At 42.2% G+C, this 20,282-nt stretch overlaps 1 protein-coding gene across 3 annotated transcripts in view; it reads right to left on the bottom strand.

Moving 5' to 3' along the window:
- PANK3 (pantothenate kinase 3) overlaps positions 1 to 5,568 on the bottom strand; it is a 30,965-nt gene extending 25,397 nt beyond the window's left edge. The window contains exons 1-2 of one of the 3 annotated variants that reach the window (XM_038412500.2): positions 5,418 to 5,568; positions 4,247 to 4,530 (exon numbers count right to left, since the gene is read on the bottom strand). In XM_038412500.2, the coding sequence (XP_038268428.1) occupies positions 4,247 to 4,274 (28 nt within the window). In that variant the 5' untranslated portion in view covers positions 4,275 to 4,530; positions 5,418 to 5,568. Of the gene's footprint in view, positions 1 to 4,246; positions 4,531 to 5,036; positions 5,380 to 5,417 lie in introns of those variants that run through there. The other 2 variants (XM_043491012.1, XM_038412498.2) reach the window with 2 other exon arrangements.
- Positions 5,569 to 20,282: the final 14,714 nt, after the last annotated feature.

Genomic DNA, 20,282 nt, shown 5'->3' on the forward strand with positions numbered 1-20,282 from the left:
AGGAAAAATATTAACCTGAAACTTGTCTACAATAATCACAGTTAAGCCTGTGAAACAGAAAATGGATGACAGTTTAATGTCACACACCATGTTATCTTCTACAAAAATCTATTTCTTCAGTCTTTCCAAGAACTTTATCTTTCTGGCTCTTAAATTACTTCTCCTCTGGTTTTGTGATTAAACAGAATGTACTAATGACTGCTACCAAGAAATACTTTCTTCTTACATAAAGAAAAGAAGCCCCTTTCCATTCATTACAAGCTTCTCAGTCAAATGAGAATCAGTTGTGACTTAGAATGTCATGATACAGTTGTCTTAGTAACATCAGGCATAGGAAAATCTTTCAACCAATAATTTACAGAAGTGACTTGTGTTGTATGTTCCCCATGAACACCTTCACATGCCCTCTCAGACTGCCCCATAGGAATTAGAAAAGCTGTCAAAATCTGTAAAGCAACTACCATCCTTTCTTTCAAATGCCTCCAAAAGTCACCTCTGCTGTGGTAAAGAAAAGTTGTTAACTACCAATAGCTAGGCAGATACCAAGTTATGACTACTGTTATTCTTTAGTCTTAGTATATCTACAAGTTATAGATATAACTAATCCAAACTAAAATATATTACTACTGTCATGGTATCCTCCCTCACTCCTTATTTCAACCAGTTTATAACTTGTCTTTTAGATTGTGAGCTCTCTGGGCCAGAGACTGTTTTGTTATGTTCAGACAGTGCCTAGCACACAAGAGCCACAACCTGACTCAGACTTACAGATGCCACCACAAGATAAATAAAAACACTGTACCTGGTACCAGAAACCTGTGATTAAAAATACAAAATTAATTTGTAATTAAAAGAGAATACATAATATTACTTGACAGATAAAAAAAAGTTACATGGACCTTGTAATTATTCCCCAAACAAGAATACAAATACAGAAAATACAAAGTTGAGATTAAACTCAAGGTAGGGAAATGTGCAGTTTATGAAATCCGAACATGTTAAGGTTGTTTGGGTGCATAACTCTGCCCTATAGTGAAATCATCCATAATCATTCAATTACAATTAGTGCATGTTTTTGTAGTACCATATTAGATCAAATTTTTAGAGAGAGACACTTCATTCCCTCCCCCTGCCTTCATTGTTTCAGTACAAAGTGAAGTTGAGGTTTTCTTTGGGTGCCTTAACTATTCATTTCCATAAATTCACATTTTGATTTCTTGAAAGCACAAAATTAGCAACGTCCTTGTATTTTAAATTACTAAACATTTCATACATAACCTGTAAACAAGGTGGGTACACTCTCTTTTGGGGGTGTTCTTTATTTTTTTTAAAAAAATGTTAAGTTTTAGAGCCTCATTCACCAGCCTATTGACTGTGTTACCTCACTCTACAGCAGTAGAGAGTCCGAGCGTACTGGCCAGCCGTGTACCTTATGTTCCCCTGCTCCTCACATTCATTCCTGCTCTCCTTGTTGCGTAGATGTGGTACAACATAATTTTGTAAAATATCTTTTTAGGATTAGTTATGTTTTATTCTCCATTGCTGAAATTTCTTCAGCAGAGGAAGATGGACAATATTTTTTCTGCAACAATTTCCACAAAGAATTCCCCCCTTCCATGATGGTTGCCATCTCCCAATGCTTTCAAAGTGAGGTTAAAAGTATCTTTAGCAAAGGTATATTTTCAAAATGGTCAATGTGTTCTACTGGAAAACCTGAGTGTGAAGCCTAGTTGCCCTCAGAGAAAATAATACTGTCAGAGGCCACCATCTTCTCTGAGAGATACTAGGCTTCACTTTCACTGTCTCTACCATCAGTGGAGATGCACTAGTACTCAAAATAGAAAGGTTTTTTTTTTTTTTTTTTTAAAAGCAAAAAGCAAGTGTGGGCTTCTTAGAATTCATAACATCATTGTGAACACAAGGAAATTTACCTGTTGCAACCATGCTTTCTTCAATTGTGTTGAACATGGCTCCATCTTGTCTACACTTGTTCTTAACACTTTTTAATTGTATTTCGCTTCCAGTCACTACTGATATCTGTTAGCAACAGGTACATTTCCTTTCATAAGCAAGACTTATGCTTCCCCCCTCCATGCGCCATTTGCTCAGTGAAACATAGCTATGTATTGACATATTCCCTGCCCCCCAATATTTACTGAACACTTATACTTAGTCTAGTTATAAATTTATAGAAATCTGATATTATTGGCCCAATTCTCAAGACCTTATTCATGTACCTACTTCTTACACCTAATAGTTGTTCCGTTGACTTTGATGGGATAACTCATATGATCAAGGGTTGCAAAATAGTTCCAATGTCCACTTTTAAAAACAAACTATTGTTGCCTGTTCAGGTATCAGCAACTAAAGTGACACATTGTATATGTACATTTTTTTAGGATACCCTATATATCTGTTTGATGAAGAAAAAAATTAACAGCTTAGATTGTCACTATGCTTTTTCCCTTTTGGCCATGAGAGTGAATAAATTCACTAGTTATCGGTTATAAAAACGAAGAGTATCTTCAGGCCAAACTTAAAATTAATGGATTAAATATGTATGAAACTTTGAAGTTACAGACCTAAAATTGTTAATTCTCATGTTCAAATAGTTTCAATTGTTAGTGGCAAGTCTTAACAGTGTCACTGATGATCCCCTATAGCACCTGTGCAACTCAGAGATGCTACTGAAATTTACATTTACTACCAGTTATGTGCAATCAGACTAGCATTGTTTTAAAATATTGATCTACTGTAGATGTATAGCCCATTACCAAAGAGACTTTCTGACAGCACCCCCTAAAACTGTTTGTTTGGAGACAGCATTAGAAGAAAATGCTCTCTTCAGAAGACATTTTCTAAGATCAGTACAAATGTACTATTCACTTGAGAACAATTCTGCAGTGTACTCAGCAACCTCAGTTTTCACTGAAGTTAACAGGAGTTCAGGGTTTTCAATACTCTACAATATGGGATTTTAATAATATGGGGTCTTATTTTATACACTAGAAAAAGATTAAGAAAAATTTAACTTAAATCAATTTTATGTTTATAACCCTTTCTACAGCATTATTAATATTTCTTACATGATGTGCACATTCAATGGCATTTTATCACATGGCTGTTAAAGCAGTAGCGTGTTGACATTTACTAAATAATTTTTCAACCATTAAGCTTTTCTAGGGGGGAAAAAAAACACCCACATAAGATGGCAACTTTAAATAAATGAATGAACGTCACAAACAGGAAAAGGTGAGGCTCTTTGGGTTTGCAGACTTTAACTGTGTTAGTTTTAAGTAGTACATTTCAGCCTGTGATATTCCTTAAATTTGACCAACAGAAAAAGGATAATCTCTAGATAGGGACTCAAGATAGGTGGACTTTGCTTCCAGCTCACAGACCTTCTTAGTGACCCTGGGCAATTTCTCCGTACCTCAGTTGTTCATTTGTAACATTGGAATACTACTACGCACCTACACCTCATAAGTTAATATGCTATGGTGATGAGTGCTTCCCAAAAGTCTTAAAGGTCTGTGGGGCAAAGACTATCTTTTCTATAGCATGCTAGTACGTAGCATAACAGGGATTTTATCCCCAATTGTGGCCTGTAGGCGCTACCACAGGATAAACAATAATGAATAGTAGTAAGAAAGAAATATCATTAGTTCTACAATTGTGAAAAGAGTACTTAAAAAAAGCAAAAGTCACCTGGTAACACTGATTTATTTTTAAAAATATCCTCCCCCTTCTGTGTCCCCCCCACCCTACCTTCAAGAAGCTTTATAAGGCACAAGAATATCCAAGTAATTGACTGGCCACTGACATGCAATTGCTTGACAACTTGGATACACTGATGAACGCTGCAGGTTATTAACAGAATAAAGTCTCATGCCCCTCACCCCCTCAAAATAGAATGCCTGTCCTTTCTTCCAACTGTAAAAAGCCCTCCCATCAGAAACACTTTATTATTCAGTTACTTATGTAGCTCCCATCACAGGGGCCTCCCATATATTTAAAAAACAGTATTAACTCTGGTTGCTAAAGAAACATGATTTCAGAGCTCAGCTGATCTTCTAGAACAGCCAGCCAAGAGCTGGAGAGATTCACCTAAACCAGAAAACGTCTGTACTTATAAGCCAGATCAATTTGAAGAATTTTTCACCAGTTTTTCCAACCCACCCAGAGATGGAAAAGAAATGCCTCTTCCTTCCTAAACCAAAATTTGTGTAATTACACCCAGGCTTACATGGTTTCTTGGCATCCTTGATCTTCATGTCTTTGCAGTTGTAGCAGCTCTGTGTAGCTTTCTTTCCTGATATCGGCGGGTGCGAGGAGCAGAAGCTGCCCCTCTGGACGGGTCTTTCTCTCTGTCTCCTGACGGGGCAAGAAGAGTCAGCAGCTAGTAAGGGCTGGGTCTCTATCTCCTGATCTGGGGCGTCGGGCTCGTGGGTGGTAGAGAGCAGCAGTTCAGTCAGTGGGCGTCTCCTCGAGGTCTGGGATAGCAGCAGCAGCAGCACCTGATCGGTTTGTCTAGTTCAGGGAAGAGGCACAAGCGTGGGGGTGGGAAGAGCTATCGCCTCCCTAGGTTAGGCTGGGTACAGTAGATAGCCAAGGACCTGGCCTTTGGGGTCCGGGCAGGGCTTCGTTAGGAGGACCCGCCTCCTTTAGGGGATGGTGGCATCAGTTCCTAGGACAGTGCAAGTCCTGCCGGGGTGGACACGGCTTCCCCGTCTGTGGGGCTGCTCTCGTTTGCTGCTGGTGCGGCGGCAGCACCTACGTAGGCTATAGGTGAAGGGGGTATGGAGGAAGAGGGGCGTGCTCCTGCTCGCAGCACCGACAGAGCGGGGCGCAGCTGGCTCTAGACGGGTGCGGCGGCGGCAGCCCTGTGGGAGGGGGGTAGCGGCGGAGCGGAAGCCGCCCTCTCGAGGCGGGTCCTCCCTACGTTCAGAGGCTACTCTGCCGCGGCGGGGCCCTGAGGCGAAGGAAGCGGGCAAAGGCAGGGCCCAGGCCGCTGGGAGGAGAGGCGCGCACCCCACCTTCGTGGCCGGGGCTCTGGGTGCCTCCCTGGGCTCCCACCAGCACAAGATGGCGGCCTTCCCCGGGGAGCCGCTGCCGCTCTAGCGCTCCACAGGATGGAGAAGTAGAGAGGGAGGCTCCGCGTCGAGTCCGCCCGCCTCGATCGCCCCAGCGTCCCGCGCAAGGAACGATGGGAGCCGCCGTCTGTTAGGCGCCTAGGAGCCGTTCTCTACCTACAGCTCCCAGCATGCCCCGCGCCACCCTCCTCTTTCCGCCTTCGGGGCGCGTGGCACGATGGAAGATGCAGGACGAGCAGCCTTGGCCTACGGCTCCCACCATGCAGCGCGGCCGCGGCGCCCCCGCTCCCCCGCCGCGAGAACAGCGCGGCTCACCCCACCTACCCCCGACCAATCGCAGACCGCCGCCTCTTCTCGCTCCCCCTCCCTCTCCGATCGCCTGTTCCTGGCGCGGCCCGCTCGTCTTTCCCTCTCGCCTCTCCCCAGCCTTGTGTCCGGGGTCAGGCATTTCCGCGGGAGCCCCTCCCCCGCAACGCAGCCGAGGCGAACTGGCGCTGGCCCTTTAAGAGGCTGCGTGGAAGGGGTGGACGAGGAGCAGCTGCTATCCCCGGAGGTGTGCGCGTGCTCTTTGGGCCTGCTCTCTTCCCACGCGGGGGGGGGGGGGGCTCCCTGGTCCCCACCCCTCGCTGCTCGGGCCTGGCCTGCAGTACAGGGGAAGGGAGATACACGCTGCCCCACCTTGACCTAGCTGTGGAAGTGTCTCCTGCCAAATGCCAACAGAAGAGCCTGTCTCCAGCGGTTCAGTAACACCCCGCTCCTGAGCAGCCTCGAGTCACACTCTACATTATTAAGTTGATGCAGTGTCAATATAGACATTGCTTATGTTGACTGTTTACTAGCCTTCAGGACCCATCCCACAATGCCCCACGCTGGCAATACAATCAGGACAAGCGCTCCTGGTTACCATGTGCCCCCCTAATACGAGGAGCCACGTGTGCGCGTGCACAATTTAATAACTCTGGTGGCCATAGGCGGGTGTAAGTTAGGCCAAGTTTTGTGGTGTAAACATGGCTTCTGCTGGCTCCAAGGCTTGGCTCAGCAGGGGTGGGAAGTAGCAATGACATGCAGGTACCACTGCTCTGGGGAGGTGCCCTGGCAGCAGCTGAGAAGGGCCCAGACTCTTGCCTTGCCTCAGCCTGCCTCCTCTCCCCTCACCCCAACCTCACCCAATGTGTCAGCTGCTTCCACAGCTGTTCAGCTGCTGAAGCCAGACAATCCCTACCTCCTCAAATGACACACGAGAAAAAGATAAAAACACCTTCTCACCTGGGTCACAAAGTCATTGCTCGATGTCTGGCTTCTCAGTCCTCATCCTCAAGGGAAAACAGCACAACACCTCCCAAAAATGAGCCTGGGAGCTTAAATTCATAATTTGTGCTAGATACTAAAAATCCTGGTGTGAATAGTGAGACTGGATTTACATCTCATTACAGCAATCTGTAACCCACTAATCCTCCTTTGTGCTATGACTGCAGAGGTGTTAATTGCCAACTTCATCTTGAATGGTCTCTTACATCAAGAGGTAACTCCTTATGCTTAACAATCTGTTCCACCTTGTATTTAGGGTGATGTCTACACTAAGTACACTAGGTAAGTTGACCTATGCTATGCAACTCCAGCTATGTGAATAACGTAGCTGGAGTCGAACCTTAGGTAGAGTTACCACATGGGGGTTGACAGGAGAAAATCTCCCATTGACTTACCTTACCCTTCTCATCGAAAGTAGAGTACAGGGGTCAACTGGAGAGCGATCTGCAGTTGATTTGGCTGGTCTTTAGTAGACCCGTTAAATCGACCGCTGGTGGATCGATCTCAGAGCATTGTTCCCTGCTGTAGTGTAGACCTGCCCTAACTGACATTGAGAGCTTGTCTACACGTAGAACACTACGGCTCTACCTACAGTGATAGGAGAGATTCTTACATCAGCATAGGTCAAGGCTGATTCCCCACTCTGGCACTTTGAGTGCAGAAGATGGGGGCCTGCAAGGATTCTAAAAATTAATATTGGCCACTCCAGGCTTGTATTAAATTCCCAAGGTTACAGCTTCTCTCTGATCTTGGATGGGTAGATGCTGCCACCACCCAAATGCAAAAAACCCCAAAACCCTTTTGAGATCCCAGAAATGCACATTTGGGAAGTCCTTCCTGTGGGGGTACCCTCAAGCCCTTTCACACACCCCCCACCCCCAGGAAGAGCTGAGAAAGAAAAACAAAGGAAATCAGCTGTTACCACCAGCTAATTAAACATATGCACAAACCTTGTTGGGACACAAAAATCCAGTCCTGTTCTTAAAAAATGTAAATTTTATAAAAAACAAAAAAAAAAGAAAGAAAATACATCTGGAACTTAGGCTTTTTGCTAGATCTTAAAAAAAATTACAAAAATTAAGCATCAAGATAGCTCTCTTGAGGTTCAGCTTAAAGGTTACAAGCAAAACAAAAGCACCTGGGGTTAGCACAGAGAAGTTCACAAGCCTTACAGAAATAAAAGAAATAAACCTAATCACATCTTCCTAGACATTCCCTGATCTACTTACGTATTTGGGGTTTCAGATAATTAGGTCAGAGGTATAATCTGATGATTTTTCATACCTATTTTTTAAAGCTTCCTACAGCATAGTTCAGCTCTGTTTCTGCTCTGCATCTCCTCTCTCCGGAGAACAACAGACAGCAAAAGGGGAGTCTTGTTTCAATTTTAAAAAGTTCTATTCTTCCCATTGGCTCTTTTGGCCAGGTGCCCACTCATGTCCCTTTACCTATGCATGCGGTCAGACTTTTTAACCCTTTACAAGTAAAGCAAGTAGAGAACAGCTACCAAGAGGGATTCTATAGCTAACTGGCAGGCTGGGTGTCCACAAAAGGGAGCTATCCCCCTCCCTCATTTATCACAGCATAGTTAATCCAGCTCTCTGAGAGGTAGTAGCTAGGTCGACAGAAGAATTCTTCCATCAACCTCGTGCTATCTATATGGGGACTTAGGTCAGCTTAACTATTCCACTCATATATATGATTTTTTTTCACATTGCTGACTAAGGTTGTTAAACTGACCTAATTTTCCAGTGTACACCAAGTCTGAATAACTTCCCCAGACATGAAGAATCGCTCTGTGTATCCTGAAAGATTGTCTCTTTCACCAACAAAAGTTGGTCCAATAAAAGATATTACCTCACCCACCTCAATCAATCTTAAATTCTGTTACTCTAGACATAATGGCCACCATTGAAGTGAAAAAGCTAGAAATGGCTAAGTTCCTTAGTGGTCAATACACCTAGTAAAAAGATTGCTTCAGACATGCAAAAGTATTCTTCATTTGTAATCAAGTTTCCAATGTGAGTTAAGCAGCACTCAATCAATCAAAATAAATAAATTCAAACTAGGCCAGGTCTACACTACAAACTTACATTGTTATAACTACATCACTCAGGGATGTGAAAAATCCACACCCCGAGCAACACAATTATACCAACCTAACCCCTGGTGTAGGCAGCACCATCGACACAGGTACTGCCTCTTGTGGAGGTGGATTAACTACGCTAATGGTAGAAGCTCCCCCATCGGCATGGCAGTATCTTCACGAAGTGCTACAGCGGCAGGATTTTAAGTATAGATTTGCCCTTAAGCTTGTAATAATTAGCAATTATTCTGTCATTTGCCTGATTTTTCAGGAATGAGAGGCACATAACTGGAAAGTCAAGTGATCTGCCAAACTTGATTAACAAGATTGCGGAGTTTTCTCCAATGACTAAGATTCAAACACTCACACTTTGCATTTGAAAATAATGTAAACTAATTATAAGCAATATTTTAATTGTTCTGATACACTGTCAGCTATCTCCAGCAAAGATGACATTCATGGAAATAGGGGTTTGAAATAAATGAAAAATCTTTTCAAATAAGAGCTATTAGTCTGCTTTGCAAGTGAATTTTTAATACCTTTACATGTTTACACTCATTCAGTAGATGAGGAAAAAATTTACTGGGGAGAAATTAAAGAACACAAGAATACTGAGTGTTTTATTTGAGATTATATGAACTCTGTTTATAAATCAAGTTTCACAACATCTAGGATAAAAGTACTACTGTACGTTTTTTAAAATACAGGTGGACCAATGGACGCATGAAGAAGTGATTTGCTCAAAGTTACATAGTAAGATGACAGCAAAACAAAGAATGAGTCTTGTTCAACATTTAAAATGTACTCCTATGTAGCTCCTATGAAAAACTACACCCTTGATCATCATTGCTCTGCTGACGAAGCCCCAGTGTAGATGCAGCTATGCAGACAGAAGAGTGCTTCTGTCAGCATAGCAAGCATTGTCTAGGGAAGTGGTTTTCGTACATTGGCAGAAAAACAGTCAGTGCGTGATGCCTGCTTCTACAGTAGAGGGCTATCTTGGCATATGTACTGTAGTGTAGACATGGTCTGTGTCCTAATTCCAATTAAGATTGCCTCTACTAAGCTAACCACCTTTGGTCAAGTCATTCAGACTGTAAGGATATGAGGTAATAGTGTGTACTGTATTTCATAAAATAACGATCTTTGTGTCAGAAAATTGACTGCTAACACCACTAGATAGAAACAGTTACTGCTAAACAAAGAAAACTATACATCCCTCCCTGTACGTCCTACATCAGAAAAGCCTTTTCTTTTCAGCTGTGTAACAGGCCCAATAAACACCCTTCCCTCTTTATTATTTTAAAACAACCCTCCCGCTCCTTTCTAAAGTTTAAGCAGAACTATAGATATTACCCTTCCCTTAACCCCCTGGTCACTCTCCTGCCAGAGTGCCACTGCTTCCTTCCTTTAAAACCCAGCAGATAGGTCAGATACATTACCAAGATCAGCTGCATGTGCTCTTTCACCTTTCCATGTCTGTTTCTCTACCACTGCAGAGTCAAGAGTGAAACAAAGGGACCAGCTGGGACTACCCTGATGGATCAAAGACCCAAATGTACAGAAAACTTGGGAACCTAGATGGATAGTAAAACCAAAGACAATGCAAGACAGGGTGTATTTTCCTCCCCACAAACAAATACACAGACAATGATGGCAATTTTTTGTAAGAAACTAAGGCCCAAATCTGTATTCATTTCTTAGGCAAAACTCCAATTGACATAAGTAGGCGTTTATGCTGAGAAGAGTGCTTAATTAAGCTCTACATCAGTAGAGCTCCACCATCATTTGTTAGCTTGCCAATCCTCAAAGCCCAGCAGATGTCCTTTAATCAAAGACCTTGTCTATTACAACGAGAATAATAAAGTATCACATTTTAATAGGTTTGATCTGAGAAGTCTAATGGTCTATTATAGCATCCAATATAATCTTCATTCTTTATGCAAGCACTGTATAATTAAATGAAAAGCTCCAGAGGTCTTGTCAATTTATTGCACTTTTAAAGGCCTACCTTCTTCTAACACTTAGAGCAGAAGAGTAGCAGGCCAAGTTCAGAGAAGAAATCAAGAATCCTAAGTGCTGAAATTTCAGTGTGTACTAGCTGACTTTCACAGCGCCCAGCCAGAGAAAATAATCCTTACCAGAAATCTGAATTTGAAAGGCTTCCTTCAGCCCACTTCCTAAATGAATAAAAGGGTGGCTCTCTGTAGCCAAAGTTTGAATCTGTCAGAAGCCTTTTCTCCTTTTCACAAGCATGGACTGCTATAATACGCATTAGATGAGATTCCATCCTGCCTCTAATGAGCTGGGGTGGGGAGATGACAGCTTACCCCTATGGAAATCCATACTTCCTTCCCAGGTAGGTTTCCTAAGATGTGCTTGCACTGGGGGCAGGCATTTATGATTTTTCTTCTCAATGAAAACCCTCACTCCGCCAAGGCCTGGAAAGGCGTAAAAACCTGTCACAAAGGAACTGTATACATTTAAAAACTAAATAGAGATTGAAAAGTTTACAGAAAATGAAAATGTGGACACAAATTTTCACTTGCCACATTTCCTTTAAAACTATGGATATTTGGAGAGCTTGTCTTCAGGTCTTTTAAAAAAAAAATCACTTCCTCCCCCTAAGAGGAAGTTATAAACATAGCTGTATTAAACTTCCTTCCCTTCCTGTAAACCCCAAGAGACTGTGAGAATTTCCAAACACTGTTTTTAAAGAAAGGGAATTAAGTTGCGGTTTTGTGGTTTGCTGTGTAAGGGGAAGATTACTAATAGAATGTACAAAAAAACTATATTAAAAGAACATTTAGATTGCAGAGTCAAGCACTCGTGAGTTAGGAAATGCCGGAATATAATTTGCCTATGGAACCGTAAATCTGCCCCCTTCTAAGGAGGCATTTGATGCAGTCTTTATATGATTGTGTATTTTTTTTCAGAGGAACTCTGCCTCATTCAGTGCACAGGATAGACAATGCTTAGGGAATGAGGCAACTGTTCAATATTTCTATTATTGTTCAGTTGGTGGTCCCTGTCTTATTTACTGCACACCATCCAAAATCCCCAGTCAACACAGAATTAATCATTGCTTCCAGGTCTTTTCTAGGTCACTCATTGTAGTGTCCGAGTGTCTCACAAGCATTAATGAATTTATTTCCACTACAAGAGAAGAGAACATATCTCCATTTTACTGATGGAGGAACAGAGACAAAGACTTGCTGAGGCCATATAGTGAATCAGTAATAGCTAATGTTAGACTCTGGGACTTCCTGACCCCCAGATCTGCACTCATTCTTCAGACTGCATTGCCTTATCTTACTGCGAGGAGTGCTGAACATCGACAGCTCCCACCTGACTTCAGTTGCAGTGGTGAGTGCTCAGCACTTCTGCCAAAGAGGCTCAAGTTGGGCACCCACAAAATACAGAACACGCACTTAGTAGTCACCTGTGAAAATTTTTAGTTGAAATGACTTGTCCAGCGTCACATAGGAACTCTGTGGAAAAGGCAGACAGCAAATTCAGGTTTCAGAGTAGCAGCCGTGTTAGTCTGTATCCGCAAAAAGAACAGGAGTACTTGTGGTACCTTAGAGACTAACAAATTTATTTGAGCATAAGCTTTCAAGGGCAAGCTTATGCTAGAACAAATTCAGATCTCCAGGTGGTCATTCAATTACTTCAACCATGATACACATTCTTCCTCTTCCTGCAGTTTTCTACTGTATTTTCTACACACGTTCCAGTTTTAAAATACATGAGACAACACTCCTCTTGGAGAGACAAATTCTGGCTCACTTACTGCATACACACAAGCCAGAAAAATAGTGCCCAAACTTGTTTTATCGAAGAACGCATGGTGCATGCCAGCTGCCCTAATTCTTACTTTGCTGTAATACACAGAAAGCTTGCTGGGCAGAACCTAATGGGAATCACGGAAGAACTTATCACATGCAGCTTTCTCTTTCCAGACTCATGTGCTTTTTTCCTGGCCTGGGCCCTTTAACTTCAGCAGGCATGGTTTGACTACTGTCCTGTACAAGCAAATTTTATTATTTTAAGTGTGTATTAATAAAAAGATTTAGTACATAAAATTGGTCAAAACAGAGTGCTTCCCCTCTTGCTATATGCTATTGTTTTTGCACAACAAATGCAATTATTTGAACCTGTTGTATAAAGTATAACTTTATAACAAAAATGATGTAATTAATAAATCTGAATGAGACAAGCACTACTGTTCATCACAGAAAGTTACGTTCAGCATATGTTGCACTGTAACAGGGCACAGATTCACCACAGCAGCACCTCCTGCCGGTTGGTTTGGGAATTAGTTCTTTCAGCAGTGCGCCTTTGCTAGAGGTGTCTCATCCATTGTTACTCTCTCCATCATCCTCACAGTCACATCCAAGTCACTCCCAGCCCATGACATCGGCTTCTGGACACTGCCCTCCGGCTGTGCCCGCTCTGCTGGCTCTCCCCGCTTTCCAGGGGACCAGCAACTTCTAGTTCTGTCACTCATTTCAGTAGCTCATTGCAATCCTCAGTCTAGCCCCTTTCTCCGAGGGCAAACTACAGTTTGGCTTAGCCACTCTCATCACTGGCAAGTGGGGGAAAAAGAAGGGGGAGGGGGGTCAGACCTGCCTGCTACTCTGGGCCCTGACCCAGTGACTCTCTAGCGGCAGCCACTTACTGCCCTCCTCCAACTCTCCTCTACTGCCTACTTCCCTAGGCCACTTCTCCATAACCGCAGCACCTTCTCTGCCCCTTTGAGTCAGGGCCCCAGTCTGGCAGTCATCAACCTAGAGCTCCCCCAGTATGCCCTACCCACTTCTCTAAAAACTAGTTCTTCTCCTTTACCCTCCAGGGACAGACTCCATTCCTCACTGCCCTGCAGCCTTCTTATAGGGCCCAGCCTGGCCCTGATAGGCTGCTTTCAAGCCTCTACTTGATTGGCTCCCAATAAGCTCTTCCAGGATTGGCTTGGGCTCTATGCAGCCTCTTTGGCTTGCTTTACCCCCTTCTGCAGCCTAGTGGACTATATGCACAAAGAAACAATACAGGGGGGGAAAAAGCAAAAATGTAGACTCTGATTCCCCCCTCCTCCTCACATGCAAGATTGAAGGATTCAGTTCAATACAGTTTGGTGACAAGCTCAGAATACTCATCAGTTATCAGGTGAATATTTAGCTATACTAAACAGAGATGGGTGTGATCCAAAACACTACTTTCAAACACCCAAAACTTTGGGGGAAGTTTAAAGCAAGATCCAAACTTTGCCACTCAGCGCTATCTCTATTAACAGAAAACGTACACATGGACACTTATGTGTGCTAGGTCTTGATTCTGATTGAATGGGTTGGTGAAACTCAAACAGCTGAAAATAGATTTCTTTATGGAAAAGATATATAGAGCTAAACAGATATTAAGCCAAAAGGGTCCTATGGAAATTACTTAAAAACCTATAGAATCTATTAGAAAATTATCTAGAAAATTGTTTTTAGTTTTTGTTTTAAACCAGCCTATATAATTTTAGACCAGGGATATAATTCTCTATACATTGTATAGGACTTTTCTATAAACTTTACCTCACCACTTAAATTTAGAAAGGAGAATAGAATAAGAGAATAGAAAACTAGAATAACTTCTCTAACTTTTTATGGTGCTGGTGGGTTCACTTAAATGAGGACTTGGATCCAAACAATTATGCATGGCTTGGAACACCTGGCACACAAATATTTATAAAACCCCAAACCACCTTGTAGTTCTGCCCTAAAAATCTCTGAAAAAAACCATACACAATTTGGCTCCTACTCTTCTTGCAGCTCAGTCACGTGCCATCTACTGACTCAATGAGAAACTGCAGTATCGCTTTTATGCAGCCAGAAAAGGGTCTGTGTTAAAAAAAATATCAGACCCCTGGGCTGATAAGGGGAAAAAAGATACACTCCAAATGTCAAACAAGTTTTACATTTAATCTCCTTCATCACCAGAGCTGTATGGAACATCTCCCTCACCCACCCACACACAAATGCATCCTGACATGGCAAAATCTCATTTAAGGAATTTAGGTGAATTGATGTCAAAAACAATCCCTGGCCTATTACTAGAACTTAAATCCAGAGTTCTCGCTCAGTGTCCCTGACCAGTTCCCTTCGTTTGACCCTTTGACCACACTCCTGTCCCTGTTATTTCATTAGTTGTCCCCCGGAATTATTTGGTATCTAGGTCCTGTGGATACCCCTCTTTAGCAGTGGACAGGCTTCACCCGCCCACTTCCCGGATCCCAATAGGATTACTAGAACTTAAACCTTTGAAAAAAAGGTTTGAAAAAGTGGAATTACAGATACATGAATCTCCTTCTCCCACAGGCATCTCTGTTAATGTGACCATATTTTTAAAATGGCTCACTTTTGTAGGGGCACAAAATACACAAAAATATAAAGTACACTTTTTATAATGTGTGCTGGTTTTTCTACTGCCAGCTCTGGATTGGACAGCATCACATGAATATTTCTCAGAGGGGAGGATGTTTTCTTGTAACCAAGTATACTGAGTGAATTTAGCATGCAACACCAAACAGGTATTAGTAGCATTCTCTTTGAACAAAAAAACAACTTTGGCAGCTTCTATGCTCATTCAGCTTTTCTCTTCGCTCCAAATACTGTCCATCAAACTGAACACTCCACTGGACTGTTTGTTCCTGGGAAACATGGAGAAAACTCCACCTGTTACAGGACCAGCGTTCCATAGTTGTAAAAGAACCAAACTTTTGATTGATGAAATGACATTTCGGGGACCTGTAAGACATTCATGGGATGTTTTGATATATGAAAAATCATGACTGTTTCCTTCATACAGATTAACTTCAGTTGTCTTGTCTACACGAAGTGAGGGGGAAGGAAATGTTTTTCAATAAAAGTATCGCAGCTTGCAATATGAATAATGTTCCATTGATTTGAGTAACCATGTGTCCCTTTATCATTTCTCTTTTTATGTCTCTTTATGACCCTCGCTTGTTGGGTCATGTCACATTTAGACTGCATGCATTTGTGAATAGGGACTGTCTGTTCTTGTTTCTCTGAGGCACAAAAGTTGCTTTGGGTACTCAATAAGTAATAATGAATAAGAACATAAGAATGGCCATACTAGGTCAGACCAATCATCCATCAAGCTCAGTATTCTGTCTTCTGACAGTAACAAATGCCAGGTGCTTCAGAGGGAATGAACAGACAAGGCAATCAGCAAGTGATCTATCTCCTGTCACCCATTCCCAGCTTTTGGCAATCAGCATGACAAATTGATGATATTCAAGAGATAAGAAGCTGAGTGGGACAAGCAACTAAACCCCTTATACCCCGTGCTCTTTGTGCTGGTTAATCATTTGTTCAAAATCCAGTTTCAGGTGCTGGTTATGAGATCCAATTTCAAGTGCTGGTGTAGGTCATGATTATTTGAGAAGCTGTCACTCCCCTCCATCTTCCACCATGGCTGGTAATTTGGTTGGGGTACTTCTGCTATCAGAGCCGTACTAATGCTTTTTGGAACTGGCAATGGAATGTTTTCAATAGAGGGCTGTTGCTTGCATTACATAAGCCCTTGGATGATTCACAGGGAGAGTTTGGTGAGGGCAGGTTGCATTTGTTCTAGCAGGCTTTTAATTGAGGCTTTTAAACAGTGACTTGGATTTAATCTTTTATATGGCAGCTCTTTATATGCCTGTAACATGGGTGTAACACAGCAAAATCATGAGATTGGCCAATTTTCTGTGGATATTATTGTTGCAATTATGTAAAACACTGTCAAGCATTCAAGATGATAGATATCTAACTGTGTATATGAAAACAAAGCTATAATATATGCAGCTGTTTATTATTCACACATGCTTTGTTTTGTTGGTAGATGAAGGGATTTTTTTGCTTGGGCTGTGTATCATTTGTTTACCAATATATACATGCTGAACAAAACTGTATGCTCAATCCCTAGAAACATATTTTGATTTTTTAAATAAATGTTATAAACATAAAACAATTCAATAAATGGTCCATCCAGAGGCAAGCAGAGTAACATTTTTTTGCTAGGAGGCAGAGTGGCCTAATGGACAGGAGACTGAGTGAGGCGTTCTGAGGTCTGACCTGACTATGGGGATCTGTACTCTAGTATATTATATGGAGACCTAGGCCAAAATGCTCATAAGTTTCACATCTCAAGTTGGGCTCCCAAAATGAAATAGCTGCCAAAATTTTCAAAAGTGACCATGTTCTAATTTGGTCCTCCAACAGTGACTCCGTATATAACCCTAGCCACCCTTCTTAATTCCTTTCCCTCTGTAGGTAAAATACCATTCATTTGGGGGATCTCAAATTGCTTTACCTAAAATATATAAGCTGTGGTTAAAGTAGATTGAAACTGCTCTTGAGACACTGGCTAAGGAATGGGATATACTCCAGCACAGGGAGCTGTGCTTCTTATCCACCCTCTACCAATGTACTTTAACCTTGAAATAAAAATGCAGATTATTAAAGGTGGGGCTGAGAATATCGCCTATTATTTAAGTTGCCCAACACTTCCTATTACGAAACCATGTTTTTCAGTTGCTTACAACTTTGCCAAACTTCAGCCATTGGGGGCGGGGGGGGAGAGGGGGGAATGTGACTGGCTGGATGTCTGCCTCACTCTGAATTTTTTTTGGAAAATTCCAGCCAGAACTGTTCAGCCATTGCTTAGAACAAGGGAAAGGGGGGAGGGGATTGTGTTTTCCTCATGTTAATACATTCTAATGACCTTTTCTTTCAGTAGCTCTGGTGCACCCAGGCCTTGGAACAGGCACTTGAAATTTGCCAGGTGGTTGGCCTTTGGGTTAGGGATGTGCCTATTGCTATTCCTATGAAAATCAACCAAATGTGGCCAAATTATAAGACTTTGAAAAATATGCAGTATACACATGCTCAGTAGAGACTGCGCATGCTCCAGCCTGTGTCTGGGCAGGACTTTCCCTACAAATGCCGATCTGGGCTGCTGCAGACTGACCTGGGCCCTGGTACCACTCTACATCTTCTAAGTGCTTTATGATCATTTTCTGATTAACCCTCATAACCTTCATGAGAAGTAAGTAAATTGTGTTATCCCTAGTTCACTGATGGGCAAACAGACATGGGAAGACAAAAAGTGACTTGCCCAAGGTCCACCAGGGGATAATGTCAACAACAATAATAAAATCCAGGAGTTCTTGGCTCCCAGTCATAGGATGGTCTTCTCCCACACACTTACATTTAATTCTTCTGGGAGAAAAGAATGCTCCATGCTCTTGGGGAAGGATGTATTAAGGCAATAATGGGCCCTTACACAAAGGCACATCACCAGTGAATTACAATTCTATACAGCGAAGCCATTTCTCTCCAGCCTATGTGTGTGAATTGGTGCGACAGTGAGATTTACAGTGATGTAGCATCTAGGCTAAGGCTTACATAGATGAAACCCAGGGCATGACATGAGCAGAATCCTCAACAAATCAGAGCAGCACATCATTACCAGATACTGTACGATACAGGCTTATTGTGCAGGGAGCAATTAACACAGGGGCCTGTTGTGGGATCATCAGAGGCAGGAAGTGATTAATATTTAGAACTCGCCAGAAAATACAGTTTTTAAATAGAAATTGCTAAAAATCTAACTAAGGCTTAAGGAAAAGGGAATGTTTTCCTTCAAACGAAAATGTCTGTAAAAGCTCATATTTTTAGAGTCATGAGTTTAGTTGAAGATGCAGAATGGAAATATCCCTCCTGTAATCTTATGAACACACATGAAAATATGTTATCGCCTAAGAGTTATCCCCTTAAGACTTTTCTAGATTCCTTCCAACATTATGTTTAATCCTAGTTCTGTTTGGTGCTGACTTCACCTATGTCTGGATTGTCTTCACCCACTTATTTTGTCAGCTGTAGGACTCTCCTCTTGAGAAAAGAACTGTACAATATGAGGACCAGAGGTGGAAGTAAGCCGATACGGGCCAGTACAGCACACCGTTAAGAAAGTGGCCGCTTGTACGGGCTGGTATACAGCCGACATTAAAGTGCTGCTGTGGCAGCACTTTAAGCACCGTACTAGCAGGGCTGCTGACGGGGTGCAAAAGGGGCAGCGGCCTTGGCGCCCGGCAATTTAAAAGGGCCCAATGCTTCTGGCAGTGGCTGAAGCCCTGGGCCCTTTAAATCACCACTGGAGCCCCCGGCGGCACGGGCTGGGCAGAGCTGAAGGGCTGGCTGGGGGAGTCTGGCCTCAGCCCCGCCCCTTCTGCCCAAGGCCTGGCCTCTTCTGGGGGCCCAGAGCTGCCCTCCCGCCACCTTCCCTGGACACCCTGCATACTGGTAAGTTCCTTAAGGTACTTTCACCCCTGATGAGGACTGAAAAAGTTATGCATTCATTTTTCTGAATAGCATGATATCCCAGTTGTCTGGCCTTCACACAGAAATGACTTGGTAGAAATCTGAGCTTGTTACTGCTGACATGGTCTTGTGATTCCCATCAATAATACATATAATGATAACAAATCTAAAGAATTATGATCAAGCAAAACAAAACCTGTTAGTGCAGGTCAGGAAAATAGAACTGCATTTTCATAATTTTTAAAAGGGAATGACAATGTTTAGTTCAACCTTTTTCTTTTTTTTGTTTGTTTTTTGACTCAAAATGTTGCTCTATTTTACTCTTTCTTAAAAAATTGAAGGGGGGGGGGCAGTCCGCCCAATGAAATCTGACCAAAAGCATACCATGAACATTTTTGTTTTGAAAATGGTATTTGAAAAAAAGATTTTTCCCATGAAAATGTCTTTTGCTCAACAAGCCATAAAAAAATCTTCGATGGAAATTTTTTGACTAGCTCTAGTCCCCTGGAGATTTGTGTTAAAAGAGAAAAGGGCCTGACCCTGACCTTCATTTCACTGGTATAACTCAGACCTAACCCCATTGAAATCAATGGTGTTAAACCAGCATGCAATCAGAATTGGTTTGAATGTATCAAAACAGATTTAGATGATGACATGCTTAAAAAATTTCTATAATTCTGGAATTTTAACACAGTAGATTTGAATTTATGTGCTACTTTTCTATTCAGCTACTTTTCTCATTGCTTGTATGAAAGTACGACATCTGTCATCAGTCAGTAGTTTCGGCCGTAATCAATGTAAACTGTGTGTATCTCTGCCCTATTATATTATACGCCTCTTTTGTAGGAAATTTTTTTTCTTGGAAGGTCTAGGACTTTTTGGCAGCCTCACTGTAATGGATTTTATTTTGGAATATTGTTCTTTGCGGTTTTGTTTCTTGCAGGTCAGACTTCCATAGATTTAATAGAGTTTAATGTCAAAGGACTCAAAATAGCTCATCTAGTCTGACCTCCTGTGTATTTCAGGCCATTAGATTTCACCCTGCTGTCCATTGGTTGAACCCAGTAACTTGGGTTAGAATAAAGCAATCCAGTCCTCGGGAGACCAAACTGTGGTGTACCACAGGCAGAGAACAGGAAAGACCAAGGTACAACCAATGCCGAAGACCCCTGCAATGGCAAGGAATTAAGAGATTCATAAATTCCAAGGTCAGAAGGGACCACTGTGATCATTTACTCTGACCACCTACATAACACAGGCCAGAGAACTTCCCCAAAGTAATGCCTAGAGCGTATTTTTTTAAATAAAAAAAAAACAATCTTGATTTTAAAATTGCCAGTAGCGGGAAAATCCACCACAAACTTTGCTAAAGGTGGGATTTGATAGGATAGGCCCAAATGATCCACGTTGCTGATCTGTGCACCA

The sequence above is a fragment of the Dermochelys coriacea genome, chromosome 8 (genome assembly GCF_009764565.3).
Source record: "Dermochelys coriacea isolate rDerCor1 chromosome 8, rDerCor1.pri.v4, whole genome shotgun sequence".
NCBI lineage: Eukaryota > Metazoa > Chordata > Testudines > Dermochelyidae > Dermochelys > Dermochelys coriacea.